The 16,239-nt window shown below is 54.2% G+C and overlaps 1 protein-coding gene across 3 annotated transcripts in view; it reads right to left on the bottom strand.

The window, feature by feature from the left end:
* Positions 1-16,239, bottom strand: part of CACNA1E (calcium voltage-gated channel subunit alpha1 E) — a 139,649-nt gene that overhangs the window by 23,709 nt on the left and 99,701 nt on the right. For all 3 annotated transcript variants that reach the window (XM_064454527.1, XM_064454525.1, XM_064454526.1), the window contains 10 exons: positions 15,680-15,777; positions 12,489-12,545; positions 10,620-11,228; positions 10,250-10,524; positions 9,503-9,662; positions 8,826-8,955; positions 8,213-8,272; positions 7,773-7,879; positions 1,630-1,726; positions 360-520 (listed from right to left, as the gene is read on the bottom strand). In XM_064454527.1, the coding sequence (XP_064310597.1) occupies positions 360-520; positions 1,630-1,726; positions 7,773-7,879; positions 8,213-8,272; positions 8,826-8,955; positions 9,503-9,662; positions 10,250-10,524; positions 10,620-11,228; positions 12,489-12,545; positions 15,680-15,777 (1,754 nt within the window). The remainder of the gene's footprint in view (positions 1-359; positions 521-1,629; positions 1,727-7,772; positions 7,880-8,212; positions 8,273-8,825; positions 8,956-9,502; positions 9,663-10,249; positions 10,525-10,619; positions 11,229-12,488; positions 12,546-15,679; positions 15,778-16,239) is intronic.

Raw genomic sequence — 16,239 nt, 5'->3', positions numbered from 1 at the left:
AGTATGCATGTGCGGGGTGGGGGGGCACCTCTCCTCCTGCAGGGCTGGAGGGAGAAATGGGGAGAGGCTAGATAACAACTGAAGGGAAGGATAGAAGAGGAAAGCAAAAGAGAAGAGAGAAGGAGGAAAGAGAACAGGAGCAAAATACAGGGCTCTGCATCCCGCATCCCATGCAAGGATGCACAGCGCTGATACAGCAATGTGGACAGGGCTCAGGCCATGCTGTCCACCCCAAGAGCCTACAGCCAAGAGCGAGCCATGACCAAGGACTTAACTGGGAACCCAAAGACAACATTATCCAGCACCCTGCCTTTGCTAGAGGTGTCAGCAGCATTGGACCTACTGAACAGGGCACCTACATGCAGTCCTTCTCTGTGTCCTTAGAGCTGTCAGTGCAGTAGAAAAACTTCCCCTTGAAGAGCTGGACAGCAATGACAGCAAAGATGAACATGAAGAGCTTGTAGACAATGAGGATGTTGAAGACGTTCTTGAGGGAAGTCACCACGCAGTCAAAGACAGCCTGCAGGAGAAGGCATAGCTCACCTTGGGGAACCAACAGCTTCGGCAAAGGGCAGGACCAAAACCTTCCTCAAGGCTATGGTGGGGAAAGACATTTCCCACTCTTGGAGTGGAAAGGAGGAAAGAGCTTGGCCTTCCCCCAGGCAAAGTGCTATTTTATGAGCGAGTTTAACACCTGGAGTACCACCCAGCACACACACAGACAGCAGCAGGGGTGGATATTTATATCCTTCAATGTTCTCTGCAACCAGGGCAGCAGACAGGGGACCTCCCTGATGATGCAGTTAGCAGCACACAAGACCAATTAGTAAACACTTCTTTGTTTCTCATCACTCAGAATAACAAGGCAGAGTGAATACCTCTGCCTGGAATAACAGCACCTCCCCAGGCTTTAAGAAAGAGAGGAATGTCATTATCACTGCTTCATGGTGAAGACAGAGGTGTCCAGAAACGAACTGACATAGGCTGAATCCATCCACTGATTGGGAAGAACAGCAGGGGTCAAAACTCATGTCACTGCAGTGCCACCCTGGGCCTCATCCATCAGCCAAATATGGCCTTGTGAAAAAAAACCTCAGTGCTTCCTCGGTCTCTTACTCCTTCCTGGCTCTATATCCCATCAGCTAAGGCAGGGAAATCCATAATCCTACCTGCGCTGCATAAATAATCCCTCTATTCAGATGGGAAAACTCCTTCCAGTGCAACACCGTGTCAGCACAGCACACAAAATCCTGAGTTGTTTGCAAGCTACTCTGGTGGGAAAGATAATGAACTTTGATAAGAGATTTAAGCTCTCCCAAAGCCAGGGCAGCCTATTTTATCAGGAGACCCTCTGGGCTTTGCTGCCTTGTGTCCACTCCAGCCCCACTTTCCCTGGCTGAGGAATGAACTCGGACACCTTGCAGAGATCCAGGCTTGCTATTAATAACACATTGCAACTCCAGATATGAAGCAGCCTGAAGGGCATTGTGTTTGAATACAGGGCTCCTAAAACACAGCAAATACTTTGAAAACTACTTGTTCATCGCTCATGAGCAAATTGGTGTGTCCCTGCACCCACCAGTCCATGCCAGAGAAGACAGATGTAAGGCAGGAGATGATGATCATTACCTTCAGCTTGGGCAGTCGCTTGATGGTTTTCAGGGGCCTCAGGACCCGTAGCACACGGAGAGACTTGATAGTCTTGATATCCCGGCCCTTGTTGGTCCTACCACGTTGGAGGGAGGCACACGTACCCAAAAATGAAAAGGAGAGACAATAACCTTGCAGACCTGAGGCTGGATGCTCTGGGGTTTCAACTGCTGACAACCCCCCCAGCACAGGTGAGGATGGAAACAGGAGGGCCACAAACGTGTGACTGCTGAGGGCTCAGCCCATCTAAATGAGTCTCCTCCAACACACGCGCTGACAACTGGCAGAGATGAAAAATAAAGCAATCCTCTCCTCCTCAGGATTAGCACCTTTCCCCTTCACTGGGGAGCAGCAACCTTAACAAACCCCCTTGTTGTGGAAAACAGTGTGATGCCAGGGCTGGGTCAGGCAATGCAATGCTCTCCCCAGGGAAGGGCAGGTGCCCAAAGGGCGCTGTGGCATGCTGCCCTCCCCCATGTCCCAAGCCATGCCACTCAGCAGGGCCAGGAGGTTTGCTTCCCTACTGCAAGCATGTGCCATTTGCAGACAGGGCTTGCAAAAGGCCCCCACCATTGCAAACTGTTTTCTACTGTTACTAATGGTTGTAAGAAATTCATAATAAAATGAAGGAGAGGCACTTAATGGGGTCTATGTGCAGCTGTCTTGCAAAGGGGTTTCCATCCTGGTTTAAACCGGAGATTCATGGTCTTCACATTCACCTAGGCAAGCACCTGCTCTGTGCTTAGTTTAATCACACAAATTCTGTCTCTTACAGGTTTCTGCCTTATTCCATCAGTGCTACCCAACATGGTCAGCCTAGTCCTCTATCTCACATGAATGTAACTTCTCAGCCCTCTTTTCCCTCTCCAGACCAGGGCTGCACTTGCCTCCATCCAAGTCAGCTGAGAGAGGCAGAGCTTACCAGAATAATTATTTAGAAAAGCCCCCTCATGACCCTCATTTCTTGAATATGATTATTAATCCCAAACACAATACCAGTTTTTTCCCTTGTCTTTTAACTGAAGCCCATGGGCTGGATCTGAGGATGGAGCAGACAGATTCTGGTGAAGGTAGTACAGTTTGGATCCACAAGGCACCCTCAAAAAATGTCAAGAGAATGACTTGCAACAACAGATGCTCCAAATAACACAGCTCTTTTATGAGGGTTAATGCAACAGGAAGCACAAAAATGGGCTTAATCATTAGGAGATGTAAACAAACCCACTAATTAATAGTCCTCCCTAGGAGCACAGCCCCACAAATGCATGGAAAGCAACTGTACAAACAGCCCCAGGACTCCCTTTGCACCTCCCATCTCCTGCTTTGCTCAGTATCAAGGCCTGGGTAAGTGGTTGGAGCATCCAACTCGGGACTGGGGCATCCAACTCAAGGCTGGGGTGAGGATTTGAGAGCAGGGCCCAGCTGGTGCAAGCTGCCACCAAGGGCAACTCAACTGCAGTGGTTTACATCTGCTGAGGAGGGACCTCTTCAGACCTCAGGAAACCTCCTGTGGATTTGCTTGGGATCCAACAGGGTTATGGGACATAGAGCTGGATAACATCTGGAGGAAAGCCTGACTTTGCTGTGTCTATGGCTGAAGCTGAGCTCTCCCCAGCCCCCTGAGCTTGGCATGAACCACATCCCAAGCCCTCAGAGGGTGCCAGGACTGAAGTCCCTGCAGTGCTTCAGTGAAGGCAAAGCCCCTGCTGGGGCAGAGGCTTCAGCTCTGTGGCAGACACCACTTTCCCTATACCCTGTTCCCCTGGGCGTGCTTCAGATCATCTTGGGGTACTGCACACTGAGATCCAGGATGAAAGCATGCTCCTCCAAAGGCAAGGGACTGCAGTACTTGCAAAGAAAATCCCGCCTGCATTTTCCCAGAGCACACCATCTTTCATGCATCCCAGGGCAACGTAGGGGTGCATGCAGAGCAGCATACTTCAGTCTCTGCAAATGCAGCTAGGAGTTAGCACAGGTGTCAGACAGACAAACACCCGCCTGTGCTCGTCCCCCTGCACTCCCCAGGGTGGCACCCCGCCGCGACCCGAACAGCATAGTTACCCCAAAGCATTCCTGTCGTTGATCCAGCCCAGCAGCCACCAAACAGCGCCAACAGAGAGAGGGAAAAAGAGAGAAGAGAGGAAGAAGGTAAGAAAAGCAGTGGGGGAGATGCACAGGACTGACTGCAGCCTTTCGGGCAGCGTGGACCCTGCAGCAGCCCTCCACCACCTCATGCCTCAATTGAAAGGCACAATGAGTAGACAGTGTTGTGTCCTCCAGGATGGGGCTTATTTTCAGGGAGAGACTTGTCCAGCAAGCTGGGAGCCCCTGCCCTCCCTGCTCAAGGTTTTGGGAGGGGGACATGTAGTGAAACCTCTGCTGCAAGAGGAACCCGCCAAGAGCGGGACAGTGGGTGACAGCAGGTCGGTATGTGGTCCTCCTTGGCCAGGAGTCAGGGAAGGACCTTGAGGCTCAGCTCCAACCAGCCAAAGGCAGGTGCCTCCGAGGGAACCTACCTGCAAGGTCACAGTTCCCATCCAGACAGGCTAACTTTAGTAAATCACCTCCATGAAGAAATCCACTGATTAAAGCCTGACCTGCAGCACAGGACCTCCTACAACCCAGCAGGATACCCACTCGGACAAGCCAAGGTGGTCTATAAGGTCCCTAGTTGTAACCAAACCTGCATCCCCAATTCAGCTCAGTCCCTGCCACGTGCACATAGAGGGCTCAGCCCTGGGGCAAGCCTAGAAAGTAAAACGTTTCTTAAAAACTGTAAAAATAACCCCAGCCCCTGGCTGCATGTTAGTGAAACAGGTGGAAAGTATGTTGAAAAGGCAGTAGTTTAACTCCGCAGCACTTCTATGATGGGATATCACACCTCTGTCCTGGCCAGCCTCACACCAGGTTATTTTGCAGTACATAGGGGTCCCTCTTGCTTCCAGACACCAGTGCCGACAAGCGTAAGGAGATGCTGCTCAGCAAAGAAAGAGGCAGCTCTGCTGGGTACCTCTGGGTGGAGAAACCCCTGTCCTTGCTCACCAGGCAAGACGACGAGGGCTACACACTGACCACTGCTCAACCTTTCCACCGCTCAACCTTTCCCACTGCTGCAAGCCTGCGGGCATAGGCATCACCACCTCTTGGCAGCTCTGCAAAGCCACAAGCAAGCTCTGCTCCTCTGCACAATGTCTCCTCGGAGGGTGCCACGGGAGGCAAAAGTGAGCAGGGTATTTAGTTATGGTTCTGGTTATTTCAGCTAATTTAATTTGAACTCTTTGGAGATTTATGGTTTTATATTGGGCTTTTTATTTAGGCTGCGTTTGGATTGACATATTATCTTTCCACGTGGAGAGCTGCAGATGAGCCAAGACGACCTCTTGCTGGGATGTATGGGCTCCGAGGGTGCAGTGGACAAGCCGTGATGGCACACAGAGACACACCTTTACAGGTGGATGCTTGTTCATTGGTGATTTTGATGTGGCACTGATGGCCAACGGATGATGGTGGCGCTGCTGGACCAGCTCAGAGACCTCCTGCTGTGCCCATGGCTACCCAGGACACCCCGCAGGAAAACTGAACCACAGAGGGAGGCAAAAAGGGCAGAAAATACAAATGGCATGGCATGTCCCAGCACCTCTTCTACCAGCAAGCGCTGGGACCCATTCATCAGCTGCTCTCAGCCACATAATCACCACAGCCACTCTGTGGGCATTGCTTTGCCCACCCAGTGCCATGGAGGTGAGGAGGGGGAGAGGGAGGACACATTGCCCTCCACAGGCCCACATCAAAGAGCTCATGGAGGGAGAAGAAAAGGAGAGGGATTCAGATATCACTGCCAGAGTTTTTGTCTCTAGACCAGGATGGAGGGAGGGAGGGCAGTGGGTTGGGACATTTATAGCTGGCAAACACCCTGTGGCTCCCAGGGCTGTGGCGGTGATGGGCTGCCAAGGGGAGAGGCAGGTGTTCTTATAAATGCTTTATAATTTATAAACCCAATGGAAATCGCTGCAGTTCCTTTGTTCCCCTCACCCCCGAAGCCATGAGATCATCTCCTCCAGCAGGAGCCACCGTCAGATGTGGGGGAGAGGGACAATCCTGCAGGTTTACATTATAAAGAGCCCTTGTCCACCACACAAGCAACTCAGTATCTACCCAGCTATGGCTACAAGAGTGGGCAGGTGACATAGATGTTTGCTGCAAACGTACGTGGAGATGCAAAGGCCCCCTGTGTGGGAGGGGGTTCTGTGCGGCAGCTGATGGGGGTGCTTGTGCTCAAGAATTCAGCTGCCCTGTGCTCACAAGGACCTGTCCTTCCCTCAGGAGGCTGGGTGGAGGCAGGAAAATGGCAAGCAGGGTTGGAAGGAGCACGGCAGCTTCCTCATGTGCTCAGTGCTGGCATGTGGGGACCCTGACAGCTCCAGGGGCCACCCAAGGAGCCATATCACCCATGTGGGGTGGGGGCAAGGGGACAGCAAGTGTCAATTACAGTACTGTTAGTGGTGAGAGTGAGGACACCTATCCACCTGGGAGCAGGCTGAGCCATTAACCTTCCCTCCTTCAGCCATCCTTCAGCCATCAAAAAGCCTTGATAAAAGATGCCTTGGAAAGAAAAGGCTTTCTTGCCCTCCTAAACCCCTCAAACCACCCAGCACATCTCCAGGCTGCTGATGCCCCCTCCAGACATTCTCTGAGGGGCTGCCCTGGCAGAGGAGGGATCAGCTAGACTCTGGAGATGCTCAATCCATCCTCATGGTGGCCTGGGTGGCATCCTGAAGGCTCAGAGCAATGCCCTCAGCCAGCAGAGACGTGCCCTGTGCCCCTTCCCCATGCCGGCATCTGTGGTCAGCCCTCTGCCTTGCCCAGGGGCTGGTTCATCCCTCTGCCAAGCCAGCTGTGTTCTTCCCAAGGAGAGAGCAGAGGATGAAAGCACCAGGCGAGGAAGGGGGTGAGGAAGACAAAAGCAATGAGCCAGAGAGGGTGCAAGTGGGCTAGAGTGAGGGAAAGGAGCTGCTGCCCAGCCAGGGGTAGGATGGGAGGGATGGATTGTGGGCTGTAATCCATCAAGCAACCTCGAGGCTCGGAGCCAGCCACCCCAAGATCCTTGCATGGTACCTGAGCTGTGGAGAAGGACAGGGCTCCAGTATGCACTGCTACCAGGCCGTCCCCTCTCACCAGCACTAACGTCACCGCCACCAATGTCAAAGGCACAAAGAGAGACCAACAGCATAACAAAGGGGTGCCAGCCCCTCCTCTCTTCTCTTCTCCCTGCTCAGGCACCAATTAATGGGGCACCACAGCCCCGTGGACCAGGGAGTGGCCCCTTGCCTGTGATCATCACATTGGCACCCACTCGTCCCTCCTCAAGCTCACACTGCACTGCCTGCCCCAGTTGGCAGCACAGACGAGGGCAGAGCAGCATGAAACTCATCCCTGGACACTCCTCTGCTCCGTGGCACTGGCACCACAGATGTCAAGCCACCCTGCACCCACCTGCAGAGGAAGACCCCAGGTGCCACAAGCTCAGTACCAGAGCCCAACTACAAGGTGATGCTCAGCAGGAACACACTGCAGGGCAAGCATGCAGCACCCTGCCCTCGGCATGATGCTGTAGAGGATGTGGGTGGAAACCCCACCTGCCACATCCCCATCCCTGCAGGGGTCTGGGGCAATGCTCCTTCGAGTGGAGGAAAAGCCACCGGCTGGGGGTACCATTTCCAGCACAAACATGTTCAGAGGGCAGCTCCACTTGGCAGGCTGCTGCTCTTGCTGTCTCTGTGCACCCCAGGATGTGTAGCAGGCATGGAGGTCTTTTTCCCTCTCTAACAGCCCCTCCTGCCCTCTTTCAAGTGCACTTTCACCCCCAACCTCTTCCTAGCATCTCCAGCTCGCCTTGCCTTGCCCCCTGTCTGCTTGCTCACCAGCACTTGGAAAAAAAGGAGAAATAAATCTCTGGAGCAGCCATGCACCACTTCCAGTAGCCATCCCAGAAGAAGAGCAGAAAGGTGCAGAGAAATAAATTTTTAAAAAAAGATAATCTAGTAGCCATAACACAGAGCTGCATCCTCCTCCTACCCCAGCCAAGGGAAGGCAGGGAGCTGACAAGGACAACGGCCACTTACGCCAAGGCAAAAGCCACCAGCGCTCCCACCACGACGATGAAATCCAGGATGTTCCAGAGGTCTCGAAAGTAGGAGCCATCCTGCAGGATCAAGCCCTGATCGATCATCTGAAAAAAACAGACAGGGACTGAGCAACTCAGCCATTGAGTGGAAGCGGCTGTAGGCAGGATGTGCTGGGGACAGGGACATCGCTGGGGAGCAGTGGACCCATCCCCATGCCCCAGGTATATCAGCAAGGAAGCATCATATTTTGTGGGAGCCTGGAGCCAGAGACTGACAAAAGTAGTGCTGAGCATTACCAATCCCCAACACTAGGAACTTTAAAGTCTCTACCATCCAAATTTAGAACCAGAATCAAAAAACTGTGCTATTTCCCACCCACTGCAATGACACTGTGGGGCTCAGCACTGCCAGCACAGCTGGCCTGCAAGGCCTCTTACCTTGATAACCATCTCAAAGGTGAAGACACCCGTGAAGACGTAGTCAAAATACCTCAGGACCTGCAGAGAGAGGGCATGGGCGCTCTGCAGTCACTGCCAAGCAAAGGGGTTCACTGGCGCCCACCCAGACCCCCTTACTGTCCCGCACCTGGCACTCGCCTGGCTCAGGTGCAAACGGAGGGTCAGTTTTGCTTGCCCCAAACCCAGCCTGTCACCTAAGAGTTCAGGACAGCCATAAACCCAGCCTGCATAGGCAGGGGAGGAACATTCCCCACACATGGTACAGGCGGCTCTGAAATCATGCTGTGAGCTGGAATCATGCTTCCCCATACCAGTCCCTGTGCATATCAGCATCTCCCCAGTTTAAGCTACTTTATTGACAAGGCACCCTGGTCTGCTCCCCAGACTCTAAACCCCATGTGTGGGAGGCTGAGAGGGTTTTCTGGGTCTTATAAAGGAAGGCAATGAAGGATGAAGTCAAATCCTATGGCACAGTGCAAGCACTGCCACCAGCTGCCCTGATCCATGTCCCGCATGTGCCCCACCATGGAAGCTGAAATCCTACAGGACCTCTGCCTGGAGGATGGGGGGAGCAGGGGAGGTTTGCAATCACTTTGTTGCGGTCAGAGTTGGTAAGGACAGGATCCTCTGCTGCGAGGGCGATGCTGCTGGCGGCAATCACGAGGAGGATGCACATCTCGAAGTAGCGCAGGTTCACGATGTAGTGGCAAGCCCTCCGCACCCTGCAGAGAGACAGCCCACACCCCAACCTGTGAGACCCTGACGTGCCCCAAGCATGGCCCACATGCAAAATCCACCCCCCATCACCAGCTTCCAGAGCAGAAAGATGGGCAGCAAAGTCTGGGGAGCAAAACAAGGGAGCCCAAGGGTGGTTTGGGCTTACCGACCCCTTTGCTTGGCTGACCAGCCCTGTGGACACCGTGTGGCTAGCCAGGAACAGTCCCTGAGAAACTGGTGGGCTTATTATTCCAGACTGCTGGAGCTGGGCAAGAGCTACAGGGGAGCAGAAAACTGCAGAAAAATGCAACACACATTGTCTGAAAATCACAGCTAGCAATCAGCAGTCGGGAGAGAAAGCCATGAGTGTGGTTGGCACAGAGGGAGAGTGCTCCCGGGGCTTGGAGAACACTGTGGCTGCTTATCTAGACTCTGTGGGAGATATTCAGCCCCCTTCCCAAGGGAATCCTTTTTTTTCAGTGACATCTAGGGGTCCTTCCCCTTGCAGCCCTCCCCAGCCCCAGGCTCCTACGGTTCAAAAAAATGCCTCACGGATTGGTGGTGCTGAAGATGAACATGGAGCTGTGAGGCACCATCGCTTTGCCCGTCTCGCTTTTCTCCTTCTTTCGCTTCTTCTTCTCCATCTCCTCCACATCCTCTTTGGTCTCAGCCTCCTTTAAGGGGCTGGCTTCGCCATCTGTCTTGTTGCTAACTGCAAGAAAGTGAGAGCCTTTGCCTGGTCTTGCACGCAGGGAGTACCCTGAGGTGTCCCTGCCACCCCTGCCCCCGGCTTGCTGCTTTGCATCCCCATGCCATTACGGGAGGAACCAAAAGAGAAGAAAATACATGAGCTGCCAGGATGAAGAGGTTTTAACAAGGTCAATTTGCAGTACTCTTTAATTAATAACACTGTTGAAAGCGGCTCACCTTGACAGTGAGAATGCTGTTAAGGGGTCTGAGCAGCAGTGAGCTGGGTGGAGGCTGTGGATGTGTTAGGAAAAACACGGGATGCAAGTGTTTTGCCTGGGCAGGGAACAAGGGGAAAGGAGGGACGAGGCAATGGGGTGGGTGGGAAGGAGGTGAGAAAGGGAGAAGCTCCCAGGGGACAGTGGCACATCAGCGCTGCTTTTGGGCTCTCCTGAAAAACTGGAGTGCTGGAGGGAGGTGCTTCAAGGAGCAGCAAGGAAAGCCCCCCCAGTTGATAGATGTGGATAAGAAAAGCCATGCAAGTGGCTTTCCATCCCACCCCAGGGTCCCTGAAGGCTGGGAACGGGGCTCAGGAAAGAGACGGTTCCTCACTCTGTACCACAGCAGAGTCGTGGACATCGATCATGATGGTGGTGCTCTCCGTGGCCTTCTCAGTGTTAGGGGTAATGGAAGAGAGGTCAGGCTCGCTCCGGCTGACAGTGTGGCTGGCCTCCAGCAGCGCTTGCTCGCTGGTGTCGAGGCTGCAGCAGTCCTGTTCTGTCAGGCTGCCTGTCTTTTCCCGCGGAGCCTCAGGTGCTGCTTGTGGAGGGCTCCCATCCTCAGCGGCCCCAACCAGCTCAGCATCGCCGGCAGGGACCCCGTTTGTCCTGTGGGAGGGAAGTAGGATGAAAAGAGGTGCAAGAAGATAAGAGAAGAGGACAAGGAGCCATGGGAACTACAAGATGCCCTCCCAGGTACCAACCTGATGGGCTCTCCACTCGCCTCTGGCTCCCCCTGAATCAGCATCTCTGCTGCAGCCATATCCCTGTGCTGGTGCCCATCCTGCGTCCCCTCCGTGGGGCTGGCCTCCTCTAGACCCATCTCCTGGCTGGCTGAGCGGCTCCCCAGGGCACCGGCCGACTCCTTTCCCTCCATTCGGGCTCTGCGGTGCCGGCTGCGCCGCTGGCTCTGCCTCATCCTGGCCCTATCCTCGATGCCACCTCCTGCCCCGTCCTGCTCACCTGGCTCACAGTTCCCGTGGCACGATTTCTGGTGCCACGCCTCCTTGTCTCGCTTAGCCCGGGGCGATGGACTCCTCCTGTCCTCACCACTGCCAGGGTTGGCCCCCGGGCCTGGCTGCTCCGGGCCCTCAGCAGGTGGCTGCTCGCCCTTGCCACCTTGCTCCTCGGCACATTTCTCCAGGGCGACACCATCCCCCGGTTTCTTCCTGCGGAAGATACTGGCGTGGGGGTTGATGAGGGACGGCTCATCCTTGTTGATGCCCTCCTGGCTGGACATCTGCATGTGCCGACGCAGCTGGCTGGTGCGCTGCTCCCACACTGACATGTGGTGCCGCCGGCGACGCTCCCGCCTGCAATGGGCAACAGCAAGGTGTCAGCATCTTGGACACGCACCCTGCTGCTGGTGCTTCACCCGCTCTGTGAAGCGCCCGCCCTGTATTTAATTTGGGAATCCCAGAGAGAAGCAAATGCCATCCCCAGACTGGGCTCCTGCTTTGTCCCCAGCCCTCCAGCTTCCCTTTGGTGCTGGCAGGTGCTGGAAATGGGGCTGAAACTGTACTTCTGCCCCTTCAGACACATCAGGCTGATGGAGGACCAGCTCCAGCAGCCTCACAGCTGCCCTGAGGTTTCAGGCAGCATACCCAGCTTGCTGGGAGCAGCCAGCACCTCGGCTTACCCTATCCCAGCTGGGTGGTAACTACCTTCCTCTTGTATGATTGCCTGGGGACACCTTCTTAAATATAGGCAATGCCCTCTCACTGCAGCCAGGGATCCCTCCTTCCACTGGGGACGTCTTTGTATCGCCAGCTCCTCGGAGCCAAGCTCCTTTTCAGAGCAACACTGTTCTAACGGTACAAGTGACGGTGCAGGGGACGCTGGCACAAGAGCCACCTTGCTGGCAAGGGTGGTGTCCTGATGGGATGGGGACAGTAAGTAAGAGGGGAAAAGATGCCAGGTACAAGACCTGCCTTTCTTAGTGAGAAATGGCCCTCTGAGATATTTGCAATGAAGAATATCACCAGGCGCAGGAGTCCTCCTCCCTCCCTGTGCTCAGCCAGGATAGTCCCTCTCCCAGCATATCCCAGGCAGAAAGCCTGCACCGAGGCTTGGGGAACAGCAGTTTTGGCTGCCGGTGGGGGAAGGAGCTGTACTGGGCTTCTTTATGTTCCTGCAGGTGTGCTCTAGGGAGGACTGGACTATGCCATGAAACCTTTGCAGTGCTGTAAACGTGCACACAAACACCCTGGAGAAGACAGACATGCCCTTCCCAATGCACCAAGGCACATGGAAACACCCACAAGCACACACGTGTGCATACACATACGCCGCTCACCCCCAGAGCACACACGACTGCACATCCACAGGTAGTAGCACACACCGACACACACGTACTGCACGGTGCACACAAAAAGGGGGTTAGGCACACACAAAACCACAAATGCACGCACACATGCACACAAACAGGGGTGCAAAGGAGCACACAGAATACAGGCACACGCACACAACCCCCCCGCCGAGGAGGCTGGAGGTAAGCGGCGTCTGCCCCGGCCCCATGGACGCACAAAAAGCACAGGAGCCACAGACGACACGCGCCCCCGCGGCCCACATACAGGTGGCTGCTGCGTGGCTCCCACATCGACATGTGGTGTCTCCTTCGCCTGTCTCTTCTGGGGAGGAAAAACAAATGTGTTCAATCCCCCCTTCACCCCTCCTTCGACTCATGTGGGCAACGCAGAGAGGTGTGTCCCCCCGCCCCGAGCAGCTGGCATCTCTTTGCCTATCAGCCTCCGGCTGCTGGGATGCCGGAGCGCAGCAGCCAGCAGCGAACCTCCTGCACACACACACTTGCACAACAGCAACGAGCTGCCTGTAGGGCTGCCCGTGCTCACACTCACGTGCTGTACCCTGATTCCCACACCCCACCGTGGCACATGTCGCTGCCGTCCAGGAAGATGCATGCAGCGATGCTCGTGCCAGGGATGCAGGTCCATTTCGTAGGGGCCATGGAGCCTTCCCCTCACTGACCAGCTGTGCAGCAGCAGCATGGGGAGAACAGTGCAGGCTGTAGCCCCTCAGAAGCCCTGGTACATCCTTAGATATTTAACAGCTCTTTTGAACTCCTTGAAATTAACTTTTCCTGAGCAACACGTGGTAATTTTGCAGAGGAGGTGGTGTATCAGTCCAGCTCCGAGCTGCTCAGAGCCATCACCATGGGTTGATGCTGCCCTGAGACCACAGAGGGAAACATGAAGCTCCCCAGCAAAAGCAAGGCATAAGCCCAGGGCTGAGACTCTGCAGAGCCCCTTTCACCTGAGCAGCCCCGACACAGGGAAGCCTAACAGGGCTGTCAGTGCCCTTCACCCCTGCTGACTTCAGGCAGCTGGGGAGATTCAAGGCTTTATCCTTTGTAACAGCACAGAAATGATTCGGATACGTATGGCTCCAAGCAAACAGCCACGAGCATATGCAAACGTGCATGCAGTGATTTCCAGGTTTTGCTTTTTGTAAATGCCGTGTGTGTGCAGGACGCGCAAGCAAATATACTCCAACCGCATGGGACCAAGCGCCCGCCTGTGCGCAGAGTTCACGCAGGCGAGATGGGGTGCATCTTGCTGCCATCCTGTGAGTGCAATGATACCCTCAGCCCTCTGGTGAGTCACATTGGTGATCACCTCCTTACGGCCTCGTGCACGGGAACAGCCCGGTGCCATGCTCAAGGCAGAGATCGAGTTGCAGGCACCCACCGCTGTCCCTGCAGCAAGTGGCCAAGCCTTCAAATGCATCCATGCACCGTTAGGCACCAACACATGACAGCATCCGCATGCGTCCATCTGGCCACCCACTCGTCAAACAGCCCCGAGCCATCTGCACCAACGGCGCCCATGTACGAATACAATACTCCGATTGGCACCACAGCTACCCACGCCAACCTGGCCACGTGGGAGCACTCATCCCCGCCCAAGCACCACCGGACCTCTCTGCAGGCAGGAACGTGTGTACCAAACCTGCCTGTGCTGGGTTCCCACAGAGAAATGAAGCCATCTGTGTCTGCACACACCCAAATGCAGAGACCGTCTCGGCTTCACCATCCTGAGTGTCCAACAGCCTTTTGGTACAGGCTCTGCTCTGGCTTGTCCCTTGCTATGATGTCTCCATCAGCCCTCCCCAGCTGCTGGCATCAGCATTGCACCACCAAAGGCACATCAGACCTGATACTGGAGATGGTCACCCCCACAGCATCATAACCCCTTCCTGCCCTTGACACTATTGATCCTGATGAGGGGGAGGCGCTGGAAAAAAAGACGTGCAAACATCAATACCTCTAATTTCAATGCCGCTAGAACAACAACAAAAGGTTAGAGAGATCTGTTTGCCTAACCAGCTATATCTGACAATGGCTAGAAAACTCTAGCAGGGATGTGCAGTGTGGGCAAATCCTTCAGTACCCTAATATAGCCCATCATTCCCTCTTCCTCTGTCCTACCTGTCCATCTTCCAGCATCTTCTGATGCTTATATCCCTTTATTCCCTCGCTTTATCCGACACATTCCCACTCGTAGCCACAGACAGTCATGACACACAGACTCTGCCATCTCTCCTGTAAACCCCCCTAGTACTTGGTCAGGCACAGATTTATTACGAACATCCCATCACCCCCAAACCAGGGCGATACCTGCGGCTGCTGGGAGACCAGCCAGGGCTTACAAGTACCCCCAGCTCCTGCTGCCCCTACAACCATGGGTGATGCATGCAGGATGAGGGACCATCACATCCCACTGCTGCCAAGCCAGGGAGCTGAGGCTGTTCCCAAGGCCGCCTCCGACCCCCCCACGTCAGTGCTCGCCTGAAGACAGTGGTTTCTTGCAGCAAGTCTGCAAGAGATTCTGCCATGTATGAGCTTGGCTGGGTCTCAAAGTATAACGAAACCTAAAATTCCCTGGGAAGGGATTCTATAAAAAAAGAAAAAAAAAAAAATCCTTTCAGCCGTACTGAAATGTACTGTTTTGGGAAACAAATCAAAACGCCTCGTTCCAATGTTGACTTCAAAAGTTTTATGTGATTTAGACCATATGACGCTACAAAATAAAAGGAAAAAGGCGTCTAGAAAGGAAAAAACAGAATTTTCTTCTGAAATGCAGACACAAGGCTCCTTAACACCATGCTGGGGGTTTATGTGGTTTGGGTTTTTTTTTTCTCGCCCATATCAAATTTCTGTACAATAAAATGTGGTTTCACAAAACAGCTCCATCTCTCATAACTGGTTTTTCTGCCAGGGAAGGAGCCCAGGGGAGATTTCTGACACCGCTGGTCCCTTCTACCCCAGCCCTGGCTGCAATCGTGCAGCTCCGCCACAAAGAAATGCTCCCTGGGAATAAATATCACCCCTCCTCAAGAAAACAACTGAGATACTTTCCTCCTCTCCAGCCTCCTTCCCCACCCCTAGCAGCAGCCCTGAGTGTTTCAGCCATACATTTGGGGCAGAAAGCCTCTTTTAGTGGATTTCTGCCATGCCCAAGCTCTGAGGCTGCTGCTTGGGGCAGGGGTGGGAAGCCCATGTCCTGCAGGGTTAGCTGGTCCCCGCTCCAACACCTCTCCGAAGGCACTGCTGCTCACAGGCAGCATGTTCTCCATCCATCCTCAGGAAGACACCCGGAGAAGGACTCACCCCATGCGGGGACCCCTTTTTATTGTGACAGCCTCACAAGCAGCCGTGCCAGGCTCCACTTCAGCTCTCCACCCTGCTGAGAAGCCCCACTGGGCTTGGGAGGGCACCGGGCTAGCAGTGGAGGGGGTCACTCACTCGATAGCAGGCATGTTTGGGGCAGACATGGGGCTGACTTCTTTGGCTTTCTGAAGGGCGTGCTTCTGGTTAAAGGCCTCCTCTTCCTCCTGCTCATCCTGTGGAGGAAAGAGTGGAGTTGCTTAGTGGGATGCTAGGGTTTCAAGGGAACATGCAGCCATTGGAGGCAGCAAAGGATGCACAGGGCTACCTTAAATGCCAAGACGTGCAGGAGAAAAGGGGAGCAGGCACCTGTATTTCCAGTGGCAGCCTTTATTTTAATATAGGGATACAAATTCCACACTATGCCAGATCTTACTGAAGGCATCAGCGCTATTTAAATAAGTGAACCCAGCCCACTCCAGGCAAGAGCCAGGCTGTGCACGCTAGAACAGCCCCAGGCAGCGTAGACCAGCTCAGCCCTCCCTTCTTCACAGCCACAGGGGTAAGACAGGCATCCCCCCAATGGAGTGGGAGGCAAGGCATCCATGAATGACCCCGGCAGAGACCATATTGATTTAATGAGTATGGTTGTGTCTCTGGAGCAAAAAATATCATTAGGAGTCATTAGTGCACATTCA

The sequence above is a fragment of the Phalacrocorax carbo genome, chromosome 6 (assembly GCF_963921805.1).
Source record: "Phalacrocorax carbo chromosome 6, bPhaCar2.1, whole genome shotgun sequence".
NCBI classification, from domain to species: domain Eukaryota; kingdom Metazoa; phylum Chordata; class Aves; order Suliformes; family Phalacrocoracidae; genus Phalacrocorax; species Phalacrocorax carbo.
Note: the sequence above shows the minus strand (reverse complement) of the source record. Positions and strands in the feature narration are given on the sequence as shown.